Source organism: Madurella fahalii (genome assembly GCF_045866475.1).
Source record: "Madurella fahalii IFM 68171 DNA, scaffold_3, whole genome shotgun sequence".
NCBI lineage: Eukaryota > Fungi > Ascomycota > Sordariomycetes > Sordariales > Madurella > Madurella fahalii.
Window position 1 is genome coordinate 2677467 of NW_027263973.1, and position 19299 is coordinate 2696765.

At 55.8% G+C, this 19299-nt stretch overlaps 7 protein-coding genes across 7 annotated transcripts; 3 read left to right on the top strand and 4 right to left on the bottom strand.

Moving 5' to 3' along the window:
- Positions 1-1315: 1315 nt before the first annotated feature.
- On the bottom strand, positions 1316-2160 carry MFIFM68171_06258 (HD domain-containing protein; the record flags this gene model as incomplete). Its single annotated transcript, XM_071061678.1, has 2 exons — positions 1316-1407; positions 1479-2160. 2 exons carry the CDS (start codon positions 2158-2160, stop codon positions 1316-1318), a joined length of 774 nt encoding a protein of 257 aa, XP_070917779.1.
- Positions 2161-3338: 1178 nt separating this feature from the next.
- MFIFM68171_06259 (uncharacterized protein) lies at positions 3339-6311 on the bottom strand (the record flags this gene model as incomplete). The annotated part of the gene is made up of 2 exons (XM_071061679.1): positions 3339-5203; positions 5519-6311. The coding sequence occupies 2 exons, from the start codon at positions 6309-6311 to the stop codon at positions 3339-3341; spliced, it is 2658 nt and encodes an 885-aa protein (XP_070917780.1).
- Positions 6312-7979: 1668 nt separating this feature from the next.
- On the top strand, positions 7980-8192 carry MFIFM68171_06260 (uncharacterized protein; the record flags this gene model as incomplete). The annotated part of the gene is made up of 1 exon (XM_071061680.1): positions 7980-8192. The coding sequence occupies one exon, from the start codon at positions 7980-7982 to the stop codon at positions 8190-8192; it is 213 nt and encodes a 70-aa protein (XP_070917781.1).
- A 404-nt stretch (positions 8193-8596) lies between these two features.
- MFIFM68171_06261 (uncharacterized protein) lies at positions 8597-10526 on the bottom strand (the record flags this gene model as incomplete). The annotated part of the gene is made up of 3 exons (XM_071061681.1): positions 8597-8693; positions 8767-10275; positions 10333-10526. 3 exons carry the CDS (start codon positions 10524-10526, stop codon positions 8597-8599), a joined length of 1800 nt encoding a protein of 599 aa, XP_070917782.1.
- A 1682-nt stretch (positions 10527-12208) lies between these two features.
- MFIFM68171_06262 (uncharacterized protein) lies at positions 12209-12928 on the top strand (the record flags this gene model as incomplete). The annotated part of the gene is made up of 4 exons (XM_071061682.1): positions 12209-12332; positions 12418-12469; positions 12536-12719; positions 12785-12928. The coding sequence occupies 4 exons, from the start codon at positions 12209-12211 to the stop codon at positions 12926-12928; spliced, it is 504 nt and encodes a 167-aa protein (XP_070917783.1).
- A 940-nt stretch (positions 12929-13868) lies between these two features.
- On the top strand, positions 13869-15369 carry MFIFM68171_06263 (uncharacterized protein; the record flags this gene model as incomplete). Its single annotated transcript, XM_071061683.1, has 2 exons — positions 13869-13936; positions 14022-15369. The coding sequence occupies 2 exons, from the start codon at positions 13869-13871 to the stop codon at positions 15367-15369; spliced, it is 1416 nt and encodes a 471-aa protein (XP_070917784.1).
- Positions 15370-16587: 1218 nt separating this feature from the next.
- Positions 16588-18345, bottom strand: MFIFM68171_06264 (uncharacterized protein; the record flags this gene model as incomplete). The annotated part of the gene is made up of 4 exons (XM_071061684.1): positions 16588-17044; positions 17098-17302; positions 17657-17686; positions 17874-18345. 4 exons carry the CDS (start codon positions 18343-18345, stop codon positions 16588-16590), a joined length of 1164 nt encoding a protein of 387 aa, XP_070917785.1.
- Between the last annotated feature and the right edge of the window lie 954 nt (positions 18346-19299).

Sequence of the window (19299 nt, forward strand, 5' to 3'; positions counted from 1 at the left end):
TTTCATTCCGTTCTTCTACCCTCAGAGGACTCGTATTAACGTCCGAGGCAGCCATTCAACTTAATTAGGTAGTTTGGCCATTAACCGTCGTAGAGCTACGCTTGGGGTTTGCAATACGCAACGTCAGCTGGCAAAACAACCAAGGATTCGAAGATTACTTATGAGAAATATAGTAGTACCCCGAGATGTTAGTAGTCGTCTCTCTATTTGGAAGGGTGGTAGCTGAGCCTGAATATGGCCGAATTAGTCCGAGCGGTATGGAGCAAGTCCGAGCACCCAGTGGTCAGTAATCTCACGGGATTCATCGACGCGGGGTATCGTGTTGGAAAGGGCTTTCCCCTCAGTATTTATCACTTTATTACTAGCATTAGAAGGCTGGTAAAGTTGCGCCCCTCCCAACCTGCAACTAAGAGATGGAGATGGTACATTCAGAATAGGTACCAACGGCGATACGATAATGACGATGGTGAACTGTACATTACCTTAATCAGTGATGGGAGTGATCTGATCACGCTCATCATTCTCTTCAGTTTCCATATATGAAGCAGATCTAATGCTCCGAATCCCCGTACAGCGAATTTCCATTTCCCAGTCGCATTCGGGCAAATAAAAACCCACTCAGTTCCTCGTTGTTCGGGCCAAGAGAACCTCAACAAGATCCCCAATTCGGCCATCTACAGTATGCTCTTTTCAGAGACCATACTTGTAGTTGCTATACTTTAGACGGGTTGTTTCAACCCCAAGAGGATCTACAGGAGACCCAGCCTAGGGTGCATCAACTCACAACCAATCCCGCCGCAGCTACAAGCGGTGAACCTGAGCCAGTGCGCTCTTGTGCCCGACCGCCTTTCCGCCTTTCCGAAGAGTGTGAGAGTTTGAGGTAAATTATTCTTCTCAAAGGTGGTATTTATGGTATAATCATAACCTACCGTACCCATTACATCTGTGATCTTATTCAGCCCGCGATGGTGGAAGCTTAGACTTTTGATTTTAAGGCTAAGCCATTGATGAAGAGTGGATATGCTACCTGGCCGGAGTCTAAATTTTGTGACAACTGTATAATGGGCGAAATTCACTGCATCTGCACGGCCGGGCTGAGGTTTTCGCGCTCCATTGCATCATTTACAAAATTCGCGTAATCGTTATGTTGCCTATAGAGCAATAACAGTTGCGGACAGGGACGCCGGGCTAGTACCGGCCAATTTTACCATTCCACGGGTTCCTAAAGTAGTGTCCCTGCACTAATTAACGCTCTACTTCGTACGCTGTTTGACCACGAGTCCACAGAACCGCCATCACGAGCTTCATGAAGAGCTTATTCCGGCCCAAGGATCGCGTCGACGACCCGATGTCCCTCCGCAGAGTAGCCCTCGACCAAGCGTTCCCCATATCCCTGCATCCAGGTATCTACCGACTCGTCCATCAGCACTACCACGAATACACTTGGTACACGGGCCTGGGGTGCAAGACAAACTCACCATATGTAGTGCTAGGCTTCGTTGAACAGAGCCACGTCATTGTACTCCTGACATTCTCGATCAGGTCGTCCTGCGGGAACTCGGCCAGGACGGCGGCATACTCAGGCTCGGTGATACCAAGACCGGGCCCGGAGAAGTCCAACGCAATCGCCCTCGCAACGGCCTCGACCTCTGGCTCCTTGAAGTACGCGATCTTGCTCTCGGCGTGCAGCGCGATGGCGTCCCAGACGAGCTGCACGCGACGCTCCTCCCAGCGCCTGCCGTCCGGGTGGGCGCGGAGGAAGGCGCGCGAGGCGATGGCGCCGTCCACCTCGAAGCGGCGGTCGGCGCTGACGATGGCCGAGCCGGGCGTCCGCTCGAAGCCGAGGTCGTGCAGGAGCGCGGCCACCGCGTGCACCTCCTCGTCGACCAGCCCCTGCAGCGTGTCGTTGTGCCGCAGCGCCAGCGCCCCGAACAGCCACGAGCGCATGAGGTGCTTGTACAGCGCCTCGTCGCTGTGCTCCCGCGCGAACCGCTGCGCGTCGCGCACCACGGGCGTGTAGATGACCGAGACGCCCGCGATCGTGCGCCGGGACCCGCGGTCGTTGCCGTCTGGCCTGGTCCAGGGTAACGGCTTGGCGAGTGCCAGCGAGACGAGGGAGCTTGCCGCAAGGCCGAGATAGGCGAATCTGATGCAAACCATTTTCCGAAGCTGGATGGGGATTGACCGTATGTCTCTGAGAGTCGTTTCTTCATCGAGGATGACAGAGCTTGCCCGCGGTATAAATAGTACTTGCTCGACCTTTGTGTACGACGTCAACTACTGAGAACAGGAATGCCGGCAGCCTCGGAACTAGGTAGTTTTAGCAAATCCGTTCTAGTTCCCTTGTGCCGCCAGTCCCTTGCATCCCGGTGTATACGATTGGTAGGGGTTGATCCTTCTTGGCCGTTATATTCTCCGAAGGGCCTCGGAAGTCGAGTGGCAGCCGACTTGCTTCGGTTTTTGGCCGTCCAGTTAGCATCACGCACTCCGGCATAAACTCTGGGGTGGGGCTGGAATTCGGAAACAACTTGTGCCTCGGAGCTTATGAGAAGATTTGCGAAGGATTGTTAATAACTTGCGGGTATGACTCGATGTAAGATGGAGTCGCAAAACGCCGAGGAGTGGAACGATTGACTAGGGGGTTGCGAGGTCATCCCATACGTAAACCCACAAGGGAAGAAAGTTGAGCTCGCCCCGGGGGAGGGCTCGTACTGCGGGAGGGAGGTTGTGAGCCGTGTTCCTCCGGCATTATACAGTACCTATTAGCACTCAGCAGCACAAGGGGCCGCTTGGAAATGATGGTAATAACTTTTCATATACGTAAGATACTTTGTTACGAGGGGATTCATGCGTAGGCAACACCAAGGAAACCCAGGTGTGCTCCTTCGCCAAGCATCTTATGCAAAGTACCCTATGATGCGTTCAGAAGCCAGCAGGTAGTGGCCGCAGCTAGCACTTCTCCATAATGGGAGGGTATAGACGCGCAGCAGAGGCCGGTTAAGTCTGTGAGTGCAGAACAGCGTGTGGTGGTACAGAAATAGATAATTAAGTGGGCATGTCCCAGCAGCCATTGCAGCTCAGAAAACACTACTGGCAGACCGGACCACTATGTTCTAATAACACTATTCTGTAACTATTCCTGACTATTCCGACAGCAACAATTGTTGGTGGCTATGTTGGGCGTAATATTGACAACTGAGAGGATGCCCTTTCGCGATGCAAAGAGATGCCGCAGCGAGCCGCGCTTGCCAGTTCCCCTCCGCCCTAATGATTCCGGGCCCCTTCGGAGCGACTAGCATCTCGGCAAAGTTATCGATGGAGATCAGTTTCAGACCCAACTACCTCGCACGATGGCTGCTGTCAGTCCGCACATCAGGCGTCTTTGGACAGCTGCAAGTCGGGGCATTCGTAGGGAGCGGCTTCAGAAATCTTCTGCTCTTAAACGCCGACAGGATGTCAAGGTCGCCGATCCACGTGTCACGGTAGTAGACCGAGATGAGTGTCTCGAGAAAGTAGGCCTCGACGTCTCTGCCGCCGGTGGCCCCGGTGGTCAGAGGCTGTGTCCACTCGGTGAATGAGAGATGGAGGCTCGTGCCGCCAAAGCAGTCTTCGAGAACGCCATCCAAAGGGCAGTGATTGTACTGATACCAGTCGTCCAAATCGTAGTTATGGATGATTGGAGTCGGAGGGGGGATCATGAATACCATTCCAGCACTCCCTATATTGCTGGTAACTCGGGTGATGCGGCCCCTTCCCGTCTCTTGAGACTGGGCCGGGTCACGAAGGAGGGATGATGCGATGTACATGGAGTTTGCTGCGCATAATGCGAACACGGAGGATAACTCGGACGGCGAGATATTGAAGCTCCCGGTTTCTAGCATGGCGATGCATACGAAGCATGTAGCCGTGTCAGTGGTCCTGGGCGAGAGTGCAAGGACCGAGTCGTCGCACAATAACCCTGGCTGAGGCACATAGGCTCGCCGCGTTGTTGCGGAGCCTACGGAAGGGGCCCCGTCAATACCGGATTCGGCCGCCAGGTCGTCGATGGAAAAGTTGGACATATGTTGCGCCACTGCGGAGGTCACCCAATGGGCCTTACTAAGGTCAACTTTGGCCGCCCGGACATCGACGGTGGCGTCAAGCATATCTTTGTAGAGCTCGTTTATAAACGTCATTCCGATCAGATAATTGCTCGCTTTGTGGTTCCTACGTAGCGCCAGGGCTACCTGGTCAAATCTGACCAAGTCTGGACGGAAAAGGCTCATGAGCTTCGTGGATAAAACATATGTAGGTTCTGGGGCTTTGCGCGAAGACTCCGTGGTTCCCTGAACAATGACGTTCTGAGACATATCTTGCCTTCGAAGCAGGGCAATCCCGTTTCGGCGGGCTGGCCACTCGCCGTAAATGACGTCGTAACTGAATTCATCGCGTTGGGAGGTTCTCATATGAATCTCCGCTTGATCCCGCGGGGGCATATTATACCGAGCCCTGTAATGATTAGCACGGCGACTACGTGTACCGTGAGCAATCAGGACCGTCGGCTGATTACTAGTGTAGTAGCACGGGCCAATGTTCGGCTTGATGATGAACTGTGGGTAGGAGTTCCAGTGGTGGTTTACCTCCTCACCACTGTCATGGAGCTGCTTGATTCTGGAACTTTCGCTGCCGTCTTTCGTCCAAAGGAGCCAACGCCGGTGTGCTCTGGGTTGAGCTGTGTCCACAACACCTCGAACAATCCCAAACTCAGGACACGCAGTGGCAAATTCGACACCGCCCTTGATGCCGTGAGGTGCTTGATACTCGCAATCGTAGATAATCAAGTACCTGTAGTCGCGGTACAAGTTTTCTTGAGCGTCAAGCTTTGCCGCTATCTCCCGAAGGAGACGGATCTTGTCCTCCAGCTCCATGGCAACATCCATGTACGCGTCGACGGTGAAGAGGTTCTGGAACGGCGCAGCGACTGGCTTGCAGAAGTTGCGCCCTAAGGTTCTCAAGGTTCGTGCTCTCGGTTGGTCCAGTAACGGAGCCCATTTCTGAGCTACCTGTGACAGCAAAAGAAGCCACGAGTACGGTTCGTTGGAAGCGTTTGGGTTGCGACGTGGCGGGCTGGTGATCTCTTCCTTTGATGCTAGACCATGCAGAGCCTCATGCATCTTAAGGGCGACGTCCCCCACGTAGCGAACAACCTCCTCAGTTGTGACGTCTGAACCATTATCCCATGCTTTGATGTATGAGCAAAACCACGCAAATAGAAGCTCGTCGACGGTAATCCGGTCTTGGTCCGATGTCCTTGTGGAACGAAACCGTGTGACAGGGAGCCCATAGTACCGAAGATGGGCTAGAGGTAGCATCCAGTAGACAGCCCGACGTTCCTCCCCTTGGGAGGGTTCCAGCCCTATTGTGAGTATACCTTTTCCAGACAAGAGCGGATCTGCGAGCTCTACCCGGGGATCTTAGGCCAACAGGCATTGCAAATCTGGATAGAGGTGCCAAGCCATCAAGCCGAGACAGATCTCACCTCCTTGGACAGGCCGAGGGATGCCGTTCAACAGCTTCTCCATTTCCGCCATGGCAGTTGTCCAGGCGGTTATAACGCTATCGTAGGTGTCTGGTTTGTTGTTTACCGAGAGGTCAAGGTTGTCGACGATGAGACGGAGCTTCGTTTGCCGTGTGGAGTTGACCGAATCGGCCACTCGCAACCAAGAGCGGCAGCTCGCATCCCAATCGGCCAGGTCCGCCCGTGGAAATTGTTGGGATGCGGCGAGGGTGAGGTCGGTGCTAAGTTCACCTTCGGCTTCAAGCTTAGCCGCGAGCTCTATCTTGCGACGGAGTATAATCTCGACCCATAACGACGTGGCCTCTGGCCCATCCCAGATCCTCGCCAACATGCATACCAGTAAGTGACATTGGATGGCGGCCCGCCCGGAAGTTGCTGCTGCCCACAGCGCTGTCGCGTCTGTCCCGACGCGATTCGCAAAGGGCCCATAAGAGGAGGCCTCGTTGACCGGGTTCGCGCGGGCACTTCTGGCGATCTCTGAAGCCCTGGTCCCATACGCCTTGATAAGCTCGGGCGTATTTGGCAGGAGGCCGTGGAAGAGCAACCCGAGTTTCCTAGCGGTTGCGTGTTGCGTTCCGTCCTGGGCTTCCTTGAGACGTAGCGGAGCTAAGTGCTTTCCCACACCCTCATACTCGGCAGGAGGCGCAACCCTTTTGGTGAACAAGTTTACTTCAAAATTGAAGTTGGCTAGCGCTAACGTCGTGTCGGCTCGAGCGGTAGCCGCAGCGGCAGTGATACTGCCGATGGAAGCCATCTGGAGTTGATGCTAGTAGTCGTAGTGAGGTACAGAATTGGATGGAGAAAACAGCAAGGAGCAGAAAAGTAGATGTGTCTTGCGGCGGGACGGCTTCTGTTGCTGTGGACAGTCTATGGCCCATTCCCTCGGTAGTGACGGTGGTCTCGGCACTAAGAAGACGGAGGGGACTAGGACATTGTAGTGGAATACTCGGGATGCCTTCATGGAGTACTGAAACGTAACGCAAGGAGTCTAAGTATTCACAACCCGAAGTTGACAGCGGTGTGGCATAAATGTTGGTTAAATATGGAAAGGTGCTTCGATCGGGCCTTAGAATGGCTTGAGGATATGGCCACGGTGAACAGACGTAATCATCGCTAGAAACTGATCCTTTCAATGAAGGTTATAAACCCAGGGTAGCATATGGGTGATAACAAATCCAAGAAGGGAAGAAGGTCGATTGTGTGAAGATGGTAAACCCCGTTCATGTTCGGAGGAGCCAGTTTTTGACTATGGTAATTATCTGGTGCTTCGTCAGAGGTTCTACTGGAAGACATTCTCGACGGGAGCTCAACAGCGGAGGAGCATTACACTATCGTAGATGTCATTACCTGACGGTTCATAGATCTTTCTCGGCCTTGCTCCTTCTTCAGTCATCTTATTTCATGTATTAATAACTCAATTACCTTACCTTTGCCCAGAAGCCAGCAGTCAGTGGCCCACATGGGCACCTCTGTGGTGCGATTTCGCCGTCTCGCAATTCGAGCTCGGGTAGAAGCCAGAAAAGGCCAGGGACTACGACACTGGCTCCGTCGCAGCCTCTAAGGAGATGTGAAGTGGTTCCCACGAAGACAAAAATAGAATCTCCCAGATGACCTAAGTGCCAAGGCCATATCCCGACCCGAAGACGACTCGAGTACCGAAATGTCATGACACCCATATTAAAACCCCAAATCGGGTAAAATGGCCATGGTGGCCACAACCCGACCGTGACACAACCCAAGGCCCTGGGGTAAGTTGAGCCGCCTTAGTCGGGCGTTTCCATGTCAGCTTGTCCGCCGGATGCGGCACTGCGCAGTGCGGGGGTTGAGATGTGCCGCAATCTGTTTTGCAGAGCAATTCAATATTTCCAACTCTGCTGCACCACTTTACTACACACCCATTTGGCGGGCATTATTATTTCAACGTGTTCTCTTCCATGTTCTCGTTTTCGCACCGCTCCATTTCCTCCCCCCTCACTGTCGACAGTTGTCAATGGCGGTGTATATCCACCCTGTCCTGCTCCTCCACTTCTCGGGCTTCACCGCACTTCAAGTTGGTCTCGCCGGCTTTGGGACGCGGGGATTGTTTGCCAACACCACCGCCTTTCTGCACCAACCCCTCGCATAAATCCAGCACTGCACTTCCTCACTTCTTTAACATCCCGCATCCTAAGTTACTACTATAATGCTGGGGCCGTAATAATTTGCCGAGCCATATAATTCCCGGTGTCTTCAATTGTTATAGAGAGAAAAAAAAAAAAAAAAAACAAAAAGAAGAAAATTCCGAACACGATAGAAAAGTGGGTGCCCCTACACCGCTGCAAAGACAACACAAAATGCAACACTAACGCCCCTCCGCTATTTCCCGCAGACCGAGAATCTCTTCGCGAAAGAGAGAAAAAAAAAAAGGCTCTTGAAACCAAAAATGCTCAACATCAGCGCCATCCTCTCCAGCGACGAAGACAAGCTCCTCAACGGTATCTGGATCGGCCTCCTCAGCCTCGAGGCCCTCATGGTCCTGGGCGTCGCCGTCCGCGGGCTGGTCGGCGCCGTCTCGTCGCGGTGGGCACTCACTCACCGCGCCCGGAGCAGGATGGGCCCCGCCGCAGATGTGGGGCATGGGAATATACTGCTATGACCTGGGACGGGGACGAGAGTTGCAACGGGCCGAGTGTGGTGGTTGTGGTGATGGCCATGGCCGTGGTGAGTGATGAGGATGGTGATGATGATGGTGATTGGATGCTTTTTTCTATCGCATAGCGGCCGGCTGGGAACATTCGCATTCGCATTCGCATTGGCATTTGGGGGAGTTCGGGGAGGCTTTTGTGGGGTTTGCATGGGCTAGGTTCGTCACGGTATGATGGCATGATGGAATGATGGCATGTTGTGGGAATGAATGGATGAGTAATGATCGGGGACTCCGGCGGCTCGACGACGTTCGCCGGGCCAAGGGTAGGTGAGAGTCATGGAGTAGCCGCGTTATTGTAATGCATTACATCGGATCGGATTGTCGGTTCGCATTGACTACCCTGAGTGACTGTCCTATTTCTGTCGGCTAGGGATGACGGGAAGCACAAGGTAGTTGGGGAATTGCTCCCCAAAGTTGATGTGGTTCATCCCCTGGAACACATCAGGGGACCTGCAGATAGAACCGTGTTAGCAAAGTGGTAACGCATTCGGTGTACGCACGGAACGGAAGTAAGAGAATTCACCTGTCAATGGGGTCATCGTGGAGGAAAATCCCCGACCCCTGAGTGTCCCCCGAGGCCACCTCGAACACCAACATGCCCCCTTTTTCGACAACGACACAGGTCGGCCAAACCTCGACGTCGACGGCATACACCTCACCTTGAATCACCGGTAACACGTCCCTGCTCGTGTAGTCACGGTGGGGCAGCCACTCGCGGTGCTTGGGATGCTGCTTATTGACCTTCCTCAACGAAACCCTCAGCCATCCCTTCGTGAGAGGGACCGGGTCTCCTGCCGTGCCGGTATAAAAGACTTCGTTGCCGTCTGCGTTCAGATGACGGAGCGTAACGAATAAATCGATGTCGCTGGGCGTCGGCCCGCCTCGATCGGGACTCACTGAGACGTTAAGGTGCGCTACGATGTGGCCCGTGATCTCGGTCTCGGCGTCGAATGGACGGGTTGCAAATCGTAGACACTGCTGGTCATTGATCGTGCCGAGGGCGCGATAGGATAATTTCCTTCGGTTAACCGCTTTCAATGCTTCCTCTTCGTCCGTTGTCAAGCCTAGGTCAGGGGTAAGGAAGAATTTGGTATACCGTGTCCGGGCGGGCGGCCATTCTAGTTCCTCCCGCCTTGGAAACATCTCTCTTTCCTTCTGAGCGTCATTGTAGCCAGCATCGCCTCGACGAATGATGAGATTCACGGGGGCTACTTTGCCCTCTTGGGTCCACCCCAGGCGGTCGTCGCCCTTCAGGAAGGCGTCCAAGAAGCTACGTTGAATCTCAACCTCGTCCTCGTAGTAGAAAGGGAGATCGTGTCGCCCCGTTACCATGCGGAGGTATTTGAATTTGGATCCGGAATGCAGGAAACCCTGGATATTTCCCCGTAAGTGGAGCAAGATGCCACCCCAGTTGCCTACGGATAGCAGTGGCACCTCGATGTCGCCCATGTCATACTCCTTGGAAGCATAATACTCCTGGTCCCGGAACCGGTTCACCTTGTTATCCGCATTCTGGTCTCTTCTACTTGCTACCAGCACATCTTCGGGCAAATCCCCCTCGATTGTGTCTCGGCCCCAACCCCGAGCGGCACGACCCGGTAAACCGTACTGATTGCTGACGACCTGTCGGTCCCACCAGAACCGGATGAAGGCGTTGGAAAGGATGCCCCCATGACGGCATCGATCTCTGTAGTAGTCCGACATGCCCTCCCACGGGACCATGGCCGCGAGGCCCCTTGGCTTTCGGGCTGCCACGCGCCACTGACTGCCGGCATAGTAACTGATACCCAGCAGGCCGACCTTGCCGGAAGACCAGGGCTGCTCGGCGGTCCACTCGATGAGGTCGCAGAAGGCTTCGCTAGTGTCACGCGACATGGTGTCCAGGATGCCTGGCGACTGGCCGGTGCCTAGTTCATCAGCACGCACGACCGCGTAGCCATGGCGGGCCCAGAAGGCTGGGTCGGGTGTCTCCCACGCCGAGTGAGCGGATTTGTGTTGGGGGTTGACTTCCGAGAACGACTTGGCATGAAATCTGGAGTACTAGTTAGTAATTAGGCCGTCAATTGTGGCCGGCGGTTGGTTAGCATACACACTATAGTGGATGTCCTTTCCGTACGGGCCGTACGTGACGAGCACAGGGACGCGAGCGGAATGTTTTGGCCGGTAAACGTTGCATCGTACCAATCCCTTACCCGTCTGCAAGGGAACGTTCACGTTTTCCTCGAAGACATAATCGTACGAGGCTCTGTCGACAGTAGCAATGTTTCTGGAAGTGTCCGCCATGGCATTCGAGGCAAGAAATCGATCTGCGTTAAATACTTGGGCGGATTGCCAACTGTGGTTCTAAACTGAGTGGTAAAAAACAGAGAGTAGTCGAATCTTGCAAGAAGCCCGACTAGTAGTTGGGCAACGTACGGGCTGCCTGAACTATGGGCCTCGGACATCCGACAAGCGTCATTCCATCGCAGCATTTGGCCCCACGCTGTAGCTATGGTATTATCCGGTGTCTTTTCGATTTCACGTTGAGCCCATCCAACGAGATACGCAAGGCCCTTGATGGCCGTTAGATAGAGCAAGCAGCATGGATGTAGCCCTTAAGCTCACAGGATGTGGGTTCACTTTACACGGGTGGCCAGGTGTGAAGTGTGTATTGTACAGTACGTACCATTGTACCCCACCCAGGACTCCAGGAGCAGGGTAGCATTCCAAAGCCCGGGAGAAGCGGCTAGAAGGCGTCCCTGCTTGACTGTCCCCTTTCTAACCTTTTGCATTGAAACCAAGGTCTTAGGAGACGGGTTGGAGTCTGGTACGCCAGGGGCAGGCCTCGTCGCTTCCGAGAGCTAGAAGTTGCGGAATTGATGGTGCTGACCGCAGCGGAGTTCTGCGCCCAGCTCAATCGACAGGTGTCAGGGAGCTTCCCCGCTCCCGGACTCCCCTGTTACGAAGTCGGCTGCTCAGGCTTTTGGATGGACCAACCAATCAGAACGTCAATACCCAACTGGGAGACCCCAATATATGCGTCGATTGCAGGACGGCACCCCCGCGCCTGGATTCGCCTAAGAACGATACTCAAGGAGTAGACGGACATTAAGAGCCTCTCGCTTCATACTTCATGCTGGACGATTTGGAGATCCCAAGGCTGGTCGTTCCAGGGCCCGGCACGGGTTCTACCCCAGCGCACGTCAGTGAGCAGGATACCCCACTCCAGCTCCACCGATTGTGTAGGCCCACACAGTATCCGGCGCCGCTTCAATGGCATGTTCGCTTGTTACCCTGGTGTTCTCCCTTGCTTTTTCTCTGGCGGCGAAACAACAACTCATCCACCGGAAGACGCGGAAAAGCGGGAAAGGATCCCCTCGGTTTCAAGCAGACCAAGTATCGGTTAATAGCTTCTGCCCGCTCAGCATCAATCGCAGCGGTGAGTCGACCCCTGTGGGTCGGACCCCTGGTTTACCCCAGATATTCCCCAGATTCCTTTGGGAACTGGGCTGTTAGCGCAACTGCAGGGCGCTCGGACCAGGTACCTGTTCTTGTTCGAGACAGGCTGTGGCGCCCCTGCAATGTCGTAGCCATCATGATGTACTCGTCACGCGATCCCGTGAGCCAGCCAACGTGATCTGTCCAGGCAATTACCCCGCCCGGTCTGACGAAAACAGTCGAGGCAGGAACGATGCAGCAGCTCACAGCCAATGCACTGCCCTCACCTAAATGGGCCCCCTATCCCCCGCTCCTCCGCGTCTCCTCTTCCCCTCCTTCTCCCTTTGTCCAACGACATCCGTCATCGTCAGCTGCCAAACAACACTCCGTCCAAAGAATCATTCCCGGTCTCAGAAGGTAGGTGGATAGAATCAATTCCTGTCTTTCCTTCCATCTGTCATCGAACAGGTCGCTCATTCGATGCTTTGCTATGCAGAGACTCCTCGATCACCTGATCCGCACGCCTCCAGCACAACACACAATTCAACATGTCTGAACCGCTCAGCAAGGTCGACTCCGCCGTCCAAGGCATGGAGCCCGATAAGGCCAAGGATGCCAAGCACCGGCGGGCAAGCTCGAGTGCAAACGGAGTCATGAACATCAACGACCTGGGTGAGTCCGCTTCATCGCCCTGTTCCCAGCGGGTTCAGTGTCCCCGGAATATCCAGCAGTCGCTAATTCGGCTTGCAATATGCAGAGGCCCAGGGCATTGAGCTGCAAATTGCCAAGGAGACGCAAAAGACGGGATGGTAAGTTCCCCTGATGCCATGGTCCCATTACCCTAAGGATTCGCGGACAGCTGACACCACCTGCAGGAAGATTAACACCTCGCCTTCGACAATAGACGACAAGGACATCCTCAAGAAGCCGCTCACAACACCGTTGGTCAAGAAGATTGACCTGCATTTCCCGCTCGGGTTGGAGGTAACAGCACGGAACCTAAAGGGAGTCACGGTCAAGGACGCGCTGGACGCGATCCACAAGCAGTTCAAGAAGAGGGTGCGTTCCTGCGACCCGCGTCAGTTCAATTCCTCGAGGCCAAACTAACCCATTTGTTGCTGCAGGCCGACGACGAGCTCGATCTGCCGTACCTGGCGGGCTTCGAGTGGGACAAGGACGAATCATGGACCCGGCTCATCGTGCACCTGCAGAAAGATGCCGGGCAACCCATGGTCAGCAAGAAGAAGAAGAAGGGTGGTGACGAGTAATGAAGAGACGATGCTCTGTAACCCCCCTCGTCCCGGTCGTTTGGCTGCTCTCCCCGTTGTCAAGACGAATTTAGGAAGAATGGGTTACGGCGATGGACGCGTACCGGAGGAGGAGAGACCAAGCTTTGTTTCTTAATGGCCAACAGGTTGTCATCAGCGCTGTTATTTTAGGGCCAGATGTGCCATTTGGTAGAGGGCGAGATGGAAAAGGCGGGGGGTGCTTTACTCTGCTCGTCATTCAATGCATCGCATCTCTAGCTTGGGTCCACGATTGTGTTGTGATGATAGTTCCGTGTTCATGCATTTGGAGCATTGGAAGCTCACCTAAACCGCGGATGGTTCCATTAACCGTTCAAGTCTTCGGACAGCGGTGGCTCGGTTGGACAGTGTACGATGCGGGGTTGGTGGGGTTGAACGGTCAGTGACCCGGGCCGTGGACCTAAGGTGCTCCGACCAACACGGCGGAGCGGGCCGGATTTTTACCCACCCTAAGCACCGCTGCTAAGCTGCCTCTTGCACTTCGATGGTGTAAAGCCATGGGCCGATGGCTCTGCCAGTTCCTTGAAGCACGAGGCAAATTCTATGGCGGTGGGGCTGCAGAAGTTCAACGGTGTTGAGGGTGTGGGTCGCATACAGGCGGCTAGCTTCGGCCAACTTTGTCAGCCTCGGCACCGCGGAATTGGCGAGTGCGCGTGCGACCTTACACCTCACCAGGCGATGACGGCACGCGGGTCTGCAATTGGCAGTACGACCACCGATCGGAGTACCCTTTGGCATGTATAAAATGGATTTCTTACTATTGCGCGTTGCGCCTTTTCCTGTTCCTCAATTGCTCTGTGGCCTTCCAGATTGAGCTACGTTCAAGACTCGGAAAACTCACCAACCGAGCCGATCAGAATCCAATCAGTTTCCACTCTTCAGAGCAGATAGCGCCGCAAAGATGCCCGTTACAAACTTTGCCTTCAAAGAGAAATACAAGTACCAAAACGGCTTCGATTCCTACATGGAGTATGTGCGCTGCTGCAACCCCCTTACCCTCATCCTGTCCTCTCTTCTCTCCAACCAGCAACTGACCCCGCTGGGTTACCACCAGATCCGAAGCCGTCCCCAACGCCCTCCCCACCGGCCAGAACTCACCTCAGAAGCCCCCGCTAGGTCTCTACGCGGAAAAGCTCTCGGGCACAGCCTTCACTGCCCCGCGCCACGAGAACAAGCAGACATGGCTGTACCGCATCCTGCCGTCATGCGCCCACCCGCCGTTCGAACCAGCCCCGACTAGAGCTCCAGACGAGGCGTTTGGCGCGGCGGGTGGAGGGAAGGAGGAGGAGAAAAAGAAGAAGAAGGAGATGCGTTACATCCCGAACCAGCTGCGGTGGGACCCGTTCGACCACGCCGAGCACGACGACTTCGTCTCGGGCCTGCGGCTGGTCGCCGGTGCCGGGGACCCCACGCTCAAGCAGGGGATCGGCATCTACGTGTACGCCGCCCGCCGGTCCATGGACGAGCGCGAGGCCTTCTACTCGGCCGACGGCGAGCTGCTGATCGTGCCGCAGGAGGGCGTGCTCGACATCCGCACCGAGCTGGGCTGGCTGCTCGTCCGCCCCATGGAGATCTGCGTCATCCCGCGCGGGGTGCGCTACCAAGTGCGGCTGCCGGCGGGGCCGGCGCGGGGGTACGCGCTGGAGCTGTTCCAGGGCCGGTTCGTGCTGCCTGAGCTGGGGCCCATCGGGTCCAACGGGCTGGCCAACGCGAGGGATTTCCAGGCGCCCGTGGCGAGCTTCGACGAGGGCGACGGCGCGTTCGGCGCGACGGCCGCCGACGGCCCCGCCGAGTACACCGTCACGGCCAAGTTCAACAACGCGCTGTTCCGGACGGCGCAGCGCCACACGCCGTTCGACGTGGTGGCCTGGCACGGAAATTATTACCCCTACAAGTACGACCTGGGGAGGTTCAACACCATCGGCACCGTCTCGTTCGACCACCCGGACCCGAGCATCTTCACGGTGCTCTCGGCGCCGTCGGACCACCCGGGGACGTCGGTTGCCGACTTTGTCATCTTCCCGCCGAGGTGGCTGGTCGGGGAGGACACCTTCCGTCCGCCGTGGTACCATCGGAACACCATGAGCGAGTTCATGGGACTCATCCAGGGCGGCTACGACGCCAAGAAGGGCGGCAAGGGAGGGTTCGTCCCCGGCGGCGCGAGCCTGCACAATGTCATGAGCGGGCACGGCCCGGATGTGGATAGCTACGAGGGCGCCAGGAATGCTGAGCTGAAGCCGGCTAAAGTAGGCGAAGGGAGCTGCGCCTTCATGTTTGAGAGCTCTATGATGCTGGGCGTCACGGATTGGGGCCTCAAGACGTGCCAGAAGGTGCAGGAGCAGTATAGTGAGCACAGCTGGGGAGGGGTCAAAGTGCATTGGAAAGGGGCGGCGGGCCAGTAGATGGGGGGTGGCTGTGTATGGTCCTCGATTGGTAGGAACGGTAACTTGATGTGTATCTAACAGACGCGTAAGGATTGGATGTGATAGTTCCTGAACTGGTAATCGAATCGGACTCCGGGCGCCTGATCATGCACAGTGGAACCATCTTTTCTCGTGGCTCGGAGGGTGACGTAGACAGACCCCTCGTCCTGCAATGTGTGCCATCATCTATTCGATGGGGCATAGTAGACATATTTTCCGCACCCGGAACTACAGGAACCTGTGTGTAGATATAGGGTCGGCCCGGGTTGCTCTAACGTTGGGTTGATGTGTGGCGGCTCCATTTCCAACCACCTGGATATGTAGTATTTACCTAGACTACAGTAACTACAAACTAATAACTCACTGCTGGTGTTGTTTTGAGCTAGCATACGAGGGGGGTATTGTTGCATAGCGGCAACACAGCCCTACTAGTTGTCGGATTCTAAGCATGTCAACCCAAGGAGCTCATCCGGACCGAGCGCAAGACACGACTACTGGTTCCCAGCGCCGCCAACCACGCAACCCGGTGGCTCGAGATCCGGCTCTGGTGGGGTATCGCCCCCGCCATTTGTATGGACTGCTTCCCCAGATCTTCGTATGGCAGCCTCCAATTCCGCATTTAGTACTGCCTGGTCTGCTCCATTATGGCCAACGGCGTATCTGCCTTGGCCAGTCCTGGAACCAAGGCAGTGGAGGCCAACCTCACCACGAATGCTCGCCCATGCTTTCGCATCTCCACCCTTCCATTGGGAGACGTGTTTCTGATATCATAGCAATCCAATCCCGTGCTGGAGGCTTCTCAAGAGCCCGGAGCTTTTAAAAGGCGGGGTGGGCTCGTGTATGTATGTTCAATCCGGCATCCTCCTGGTACCGGGGTATGACCATTCGGACGTCAAGGTATTCACCCGGCTTCGCCCGGGGTGATCGGTGTCTTCCAGGACGACAGCGGTGTGTCTGTTCGCGGGGCGAACCTCCATGCCGTGCTCATTCGAGGTTTTCGTCGTGTTTCAATACCCCTCCAGGGGCTTTTCTCCATCGATTCGTCTCTGTACCACCCCATTCAATGCGGGTTGCGTACTAGACCACAGCAACCCCAATGCCGTCATGGCCCGGGTCTGTTGCATTCAAACAGACTCTCTACCGCCGCTTCGTCAAATGATGACACGGGATAAGAGATAAGTCCGTACCCTCTAGCCATCAGCGCAAGGGCTTCCGCCCATGGACGATGTGAAACGGAAAATACGAGTGCACACTCGTATCCATGGCCGACTTTCTCACTTCCACCAGGAACATTTCAATTTGCAGCTGGGTCCAGCCCAGCGCCGTGAGCGGCCGCCGGCTGAGGCCGCGCAGCCCGTCCATGACAATAGTCCGGCAAAATAGGCCGCAGAACCATAGCCGCTTGTCGCGCGGCCACACGCCGATAGGGCATTTGTGTGTTGTCGTTTGGATGTCTTCAAATCCGGCCTCTTCCATGGCATCCGGCAGGCTGAAGATGGCGTGGAGGTCCGATCCATACATGCGCATACCCGCCGCCATGTAATTGATGTAATCGCGGAGCGCATACGGGGTTTGCGGAGTAAGTGATTCGTCGTCGCTTTTCGGACATGTGTAGAGCTCCTGGGCTTCGAAGTAGCCGCCCGGCTTGAGGTGGCTATGTGTAGGTTAACGACGGTATTCAGTTCACCGAGGATAACGTTCGCTTACCGCATCACCCTCTTCAAGAGCATTTTCAGGTCCCGGACGGAGTGCAGTGTATGCCTAATGTGAATGAAGTCGTATTTGTTCTCGGGATCTACCCACTCTTCTTCGAAGTCGTCGACAAAGAAGTGGACATTCTCGGGTACGAAATTAGGTTGTATGGGCGAGAGGTCAATGCCGGTGAATCTCGTGTTTGGGTACTTGTCGCCGACTGTGTGTTTCAATCAACATCATGATTAGCTTTACCTTCCACCTCCTTTTCCTCGGTTTGTTTGTGACCTCTCCAAGGCGAGTAGTCTTCGTGTCCGTCTCCAATCAGTTGTCATGGTACGGAGTATCTTGTGCATGGGGGACCGCCAATCCCGCCCTCATATGGGGATGTTGCACGGGTACCGGTGTCCAACGGTGTAGGATTAAGACGTGCCGAATCGGTGTGGCCCTCCGTTTACCGGCTAGCGCACCCCTCCTCGACGCACGACTTCCGACCATGCCGTGTCCCATGTACCGTGCCAGAAGCCATTCCCGGGAAACCTTTCAACAAAAAAACAAAAGTTCAAGCACTTACGCTCGACGACCCAGATTCCTGTCCCGGTGCCTGCCGTGATGACGGAAAATTAGCCTCCTGTTTTGTGTCGGACGGGGTCGGCGTTCTGCGAATGGAGATGGACTGCGGTCCGAGCTTGCCGAATCGGCCGAAATCAAAAGCGAGCGAACTGGAGCGGCACGGCGCTTTCCAACACGGCGAGACCCAATGAGATGGACCAAACTGAACTCTCACTCACCTAAATCCAGCACCTCAGCGCCAGCCTCCAGCACCGGCTCAACGGGCGCACAAAAATAAGCGCCGTGACAGAGCATCAAGGCCATGGAATGCTTCATGTCGTCGCGGTTCTGCTCCACGTCGTCGTTGGGAAACGCATACCTCCCGGCTCGATAGGCGTGGTACCGGAGGCCGCCCTCATAGACGTGTTCCCGAACTGAACTGGTCATGGACGGCGGATATTTGGTCATGTCGGGGTCGAAGACGAAAGGCGCATCCTCGCCGCCGCTGTCGCTGCCGCTCCGAGGGCCCCCTTCCGGCGTGGGCTGTGCCGCACCTGTGGACTGCGACCTCGCCGCGCGCATGGCTTCGACTGCCGCGTAGAACTCCTCCTCGGACGTTCCGCCCATTTCCACTGTGATGTTTGTAGAGACGGAGGAGGGACGGGAATGCTGGCTGGATTCTCCCGCTGCGGAAGGCTCCTCGGAATCCATGTTCGCCCTCTCTGCTGCTTGGGTCTGCGGGGTGGGGATTTAAGGGTTGCGTACGATTCAGGGTAGACGGATGCGCAGATACGTGGCGCACAGCGGTGGCTGAGTTGCTTGGAAGCGGCGAAACGGGGAACAGGACAGGAGCTTGATGGCGAAAAGCAAATCTCGGGTACCGAGGGCCTGGTAAGGTGTGGTCCGGGAAAAGAAAAAAAAAAAAAAAATTATTGGAACAAGGGAGCGAAGAGGGTGGGCAGGATCCTGGAGATGTGTCCGGCGCGGCCCATCCTGTCTCGCTCTAGTTCTCGGGCATCTGAGGAGCGACCAATCCCGGTGCGGAGCGATGGACCTGCCCGCTGGGTCCAAAGCGGGATGGCGAACGGGTAATGGGATGGTGGTGTGGGGCTGACGGCTTGACTCGCGGAACACAGCTCCGCAGAAACGGCGCGCCGAGGATGGGGGAGGGAGGGAGGAGAGGAGAGGGGCTTGACCCCCTGCAGCGGCCATGGCATGAAGACATACGCACGCACGTTATCTAGTGTACACTAGTGTAGTGTCCAGTGCACTTAGTATGCAAATCTCTGAGATCTCCAGGCGTGCTGTGAGACGCTAACAAGGGCCCTGGAGAGCTCTTTGGCCGATGCCGCGTCACCATCCAGTCAGTTATCTGCCCAAGTTGCCGGGATGGCGGTGAGAAATCCTCCAGTCCCAACAGTCTGGTTGCCCCTTCGGCTTGGCAAGGGGGGGGGGGGGGGGGGTTCCGCTGGCACGGGTGGGGTCGGTGGCCCAATGATGGCTCAATGCCGCCAACCTGCTGATCGCTCTCGGCGGTTCCCGCTCAGCCGGAGTGCCTTGGATGGTGGTAACGGCGTCGAGGAGCACGACCACCGTGAAACCCTACCGCAAAGGGTTCTCCGAGCCCGCGGCATTGAACGCGAGTTGGTGGGGTCGTGTTCGGCG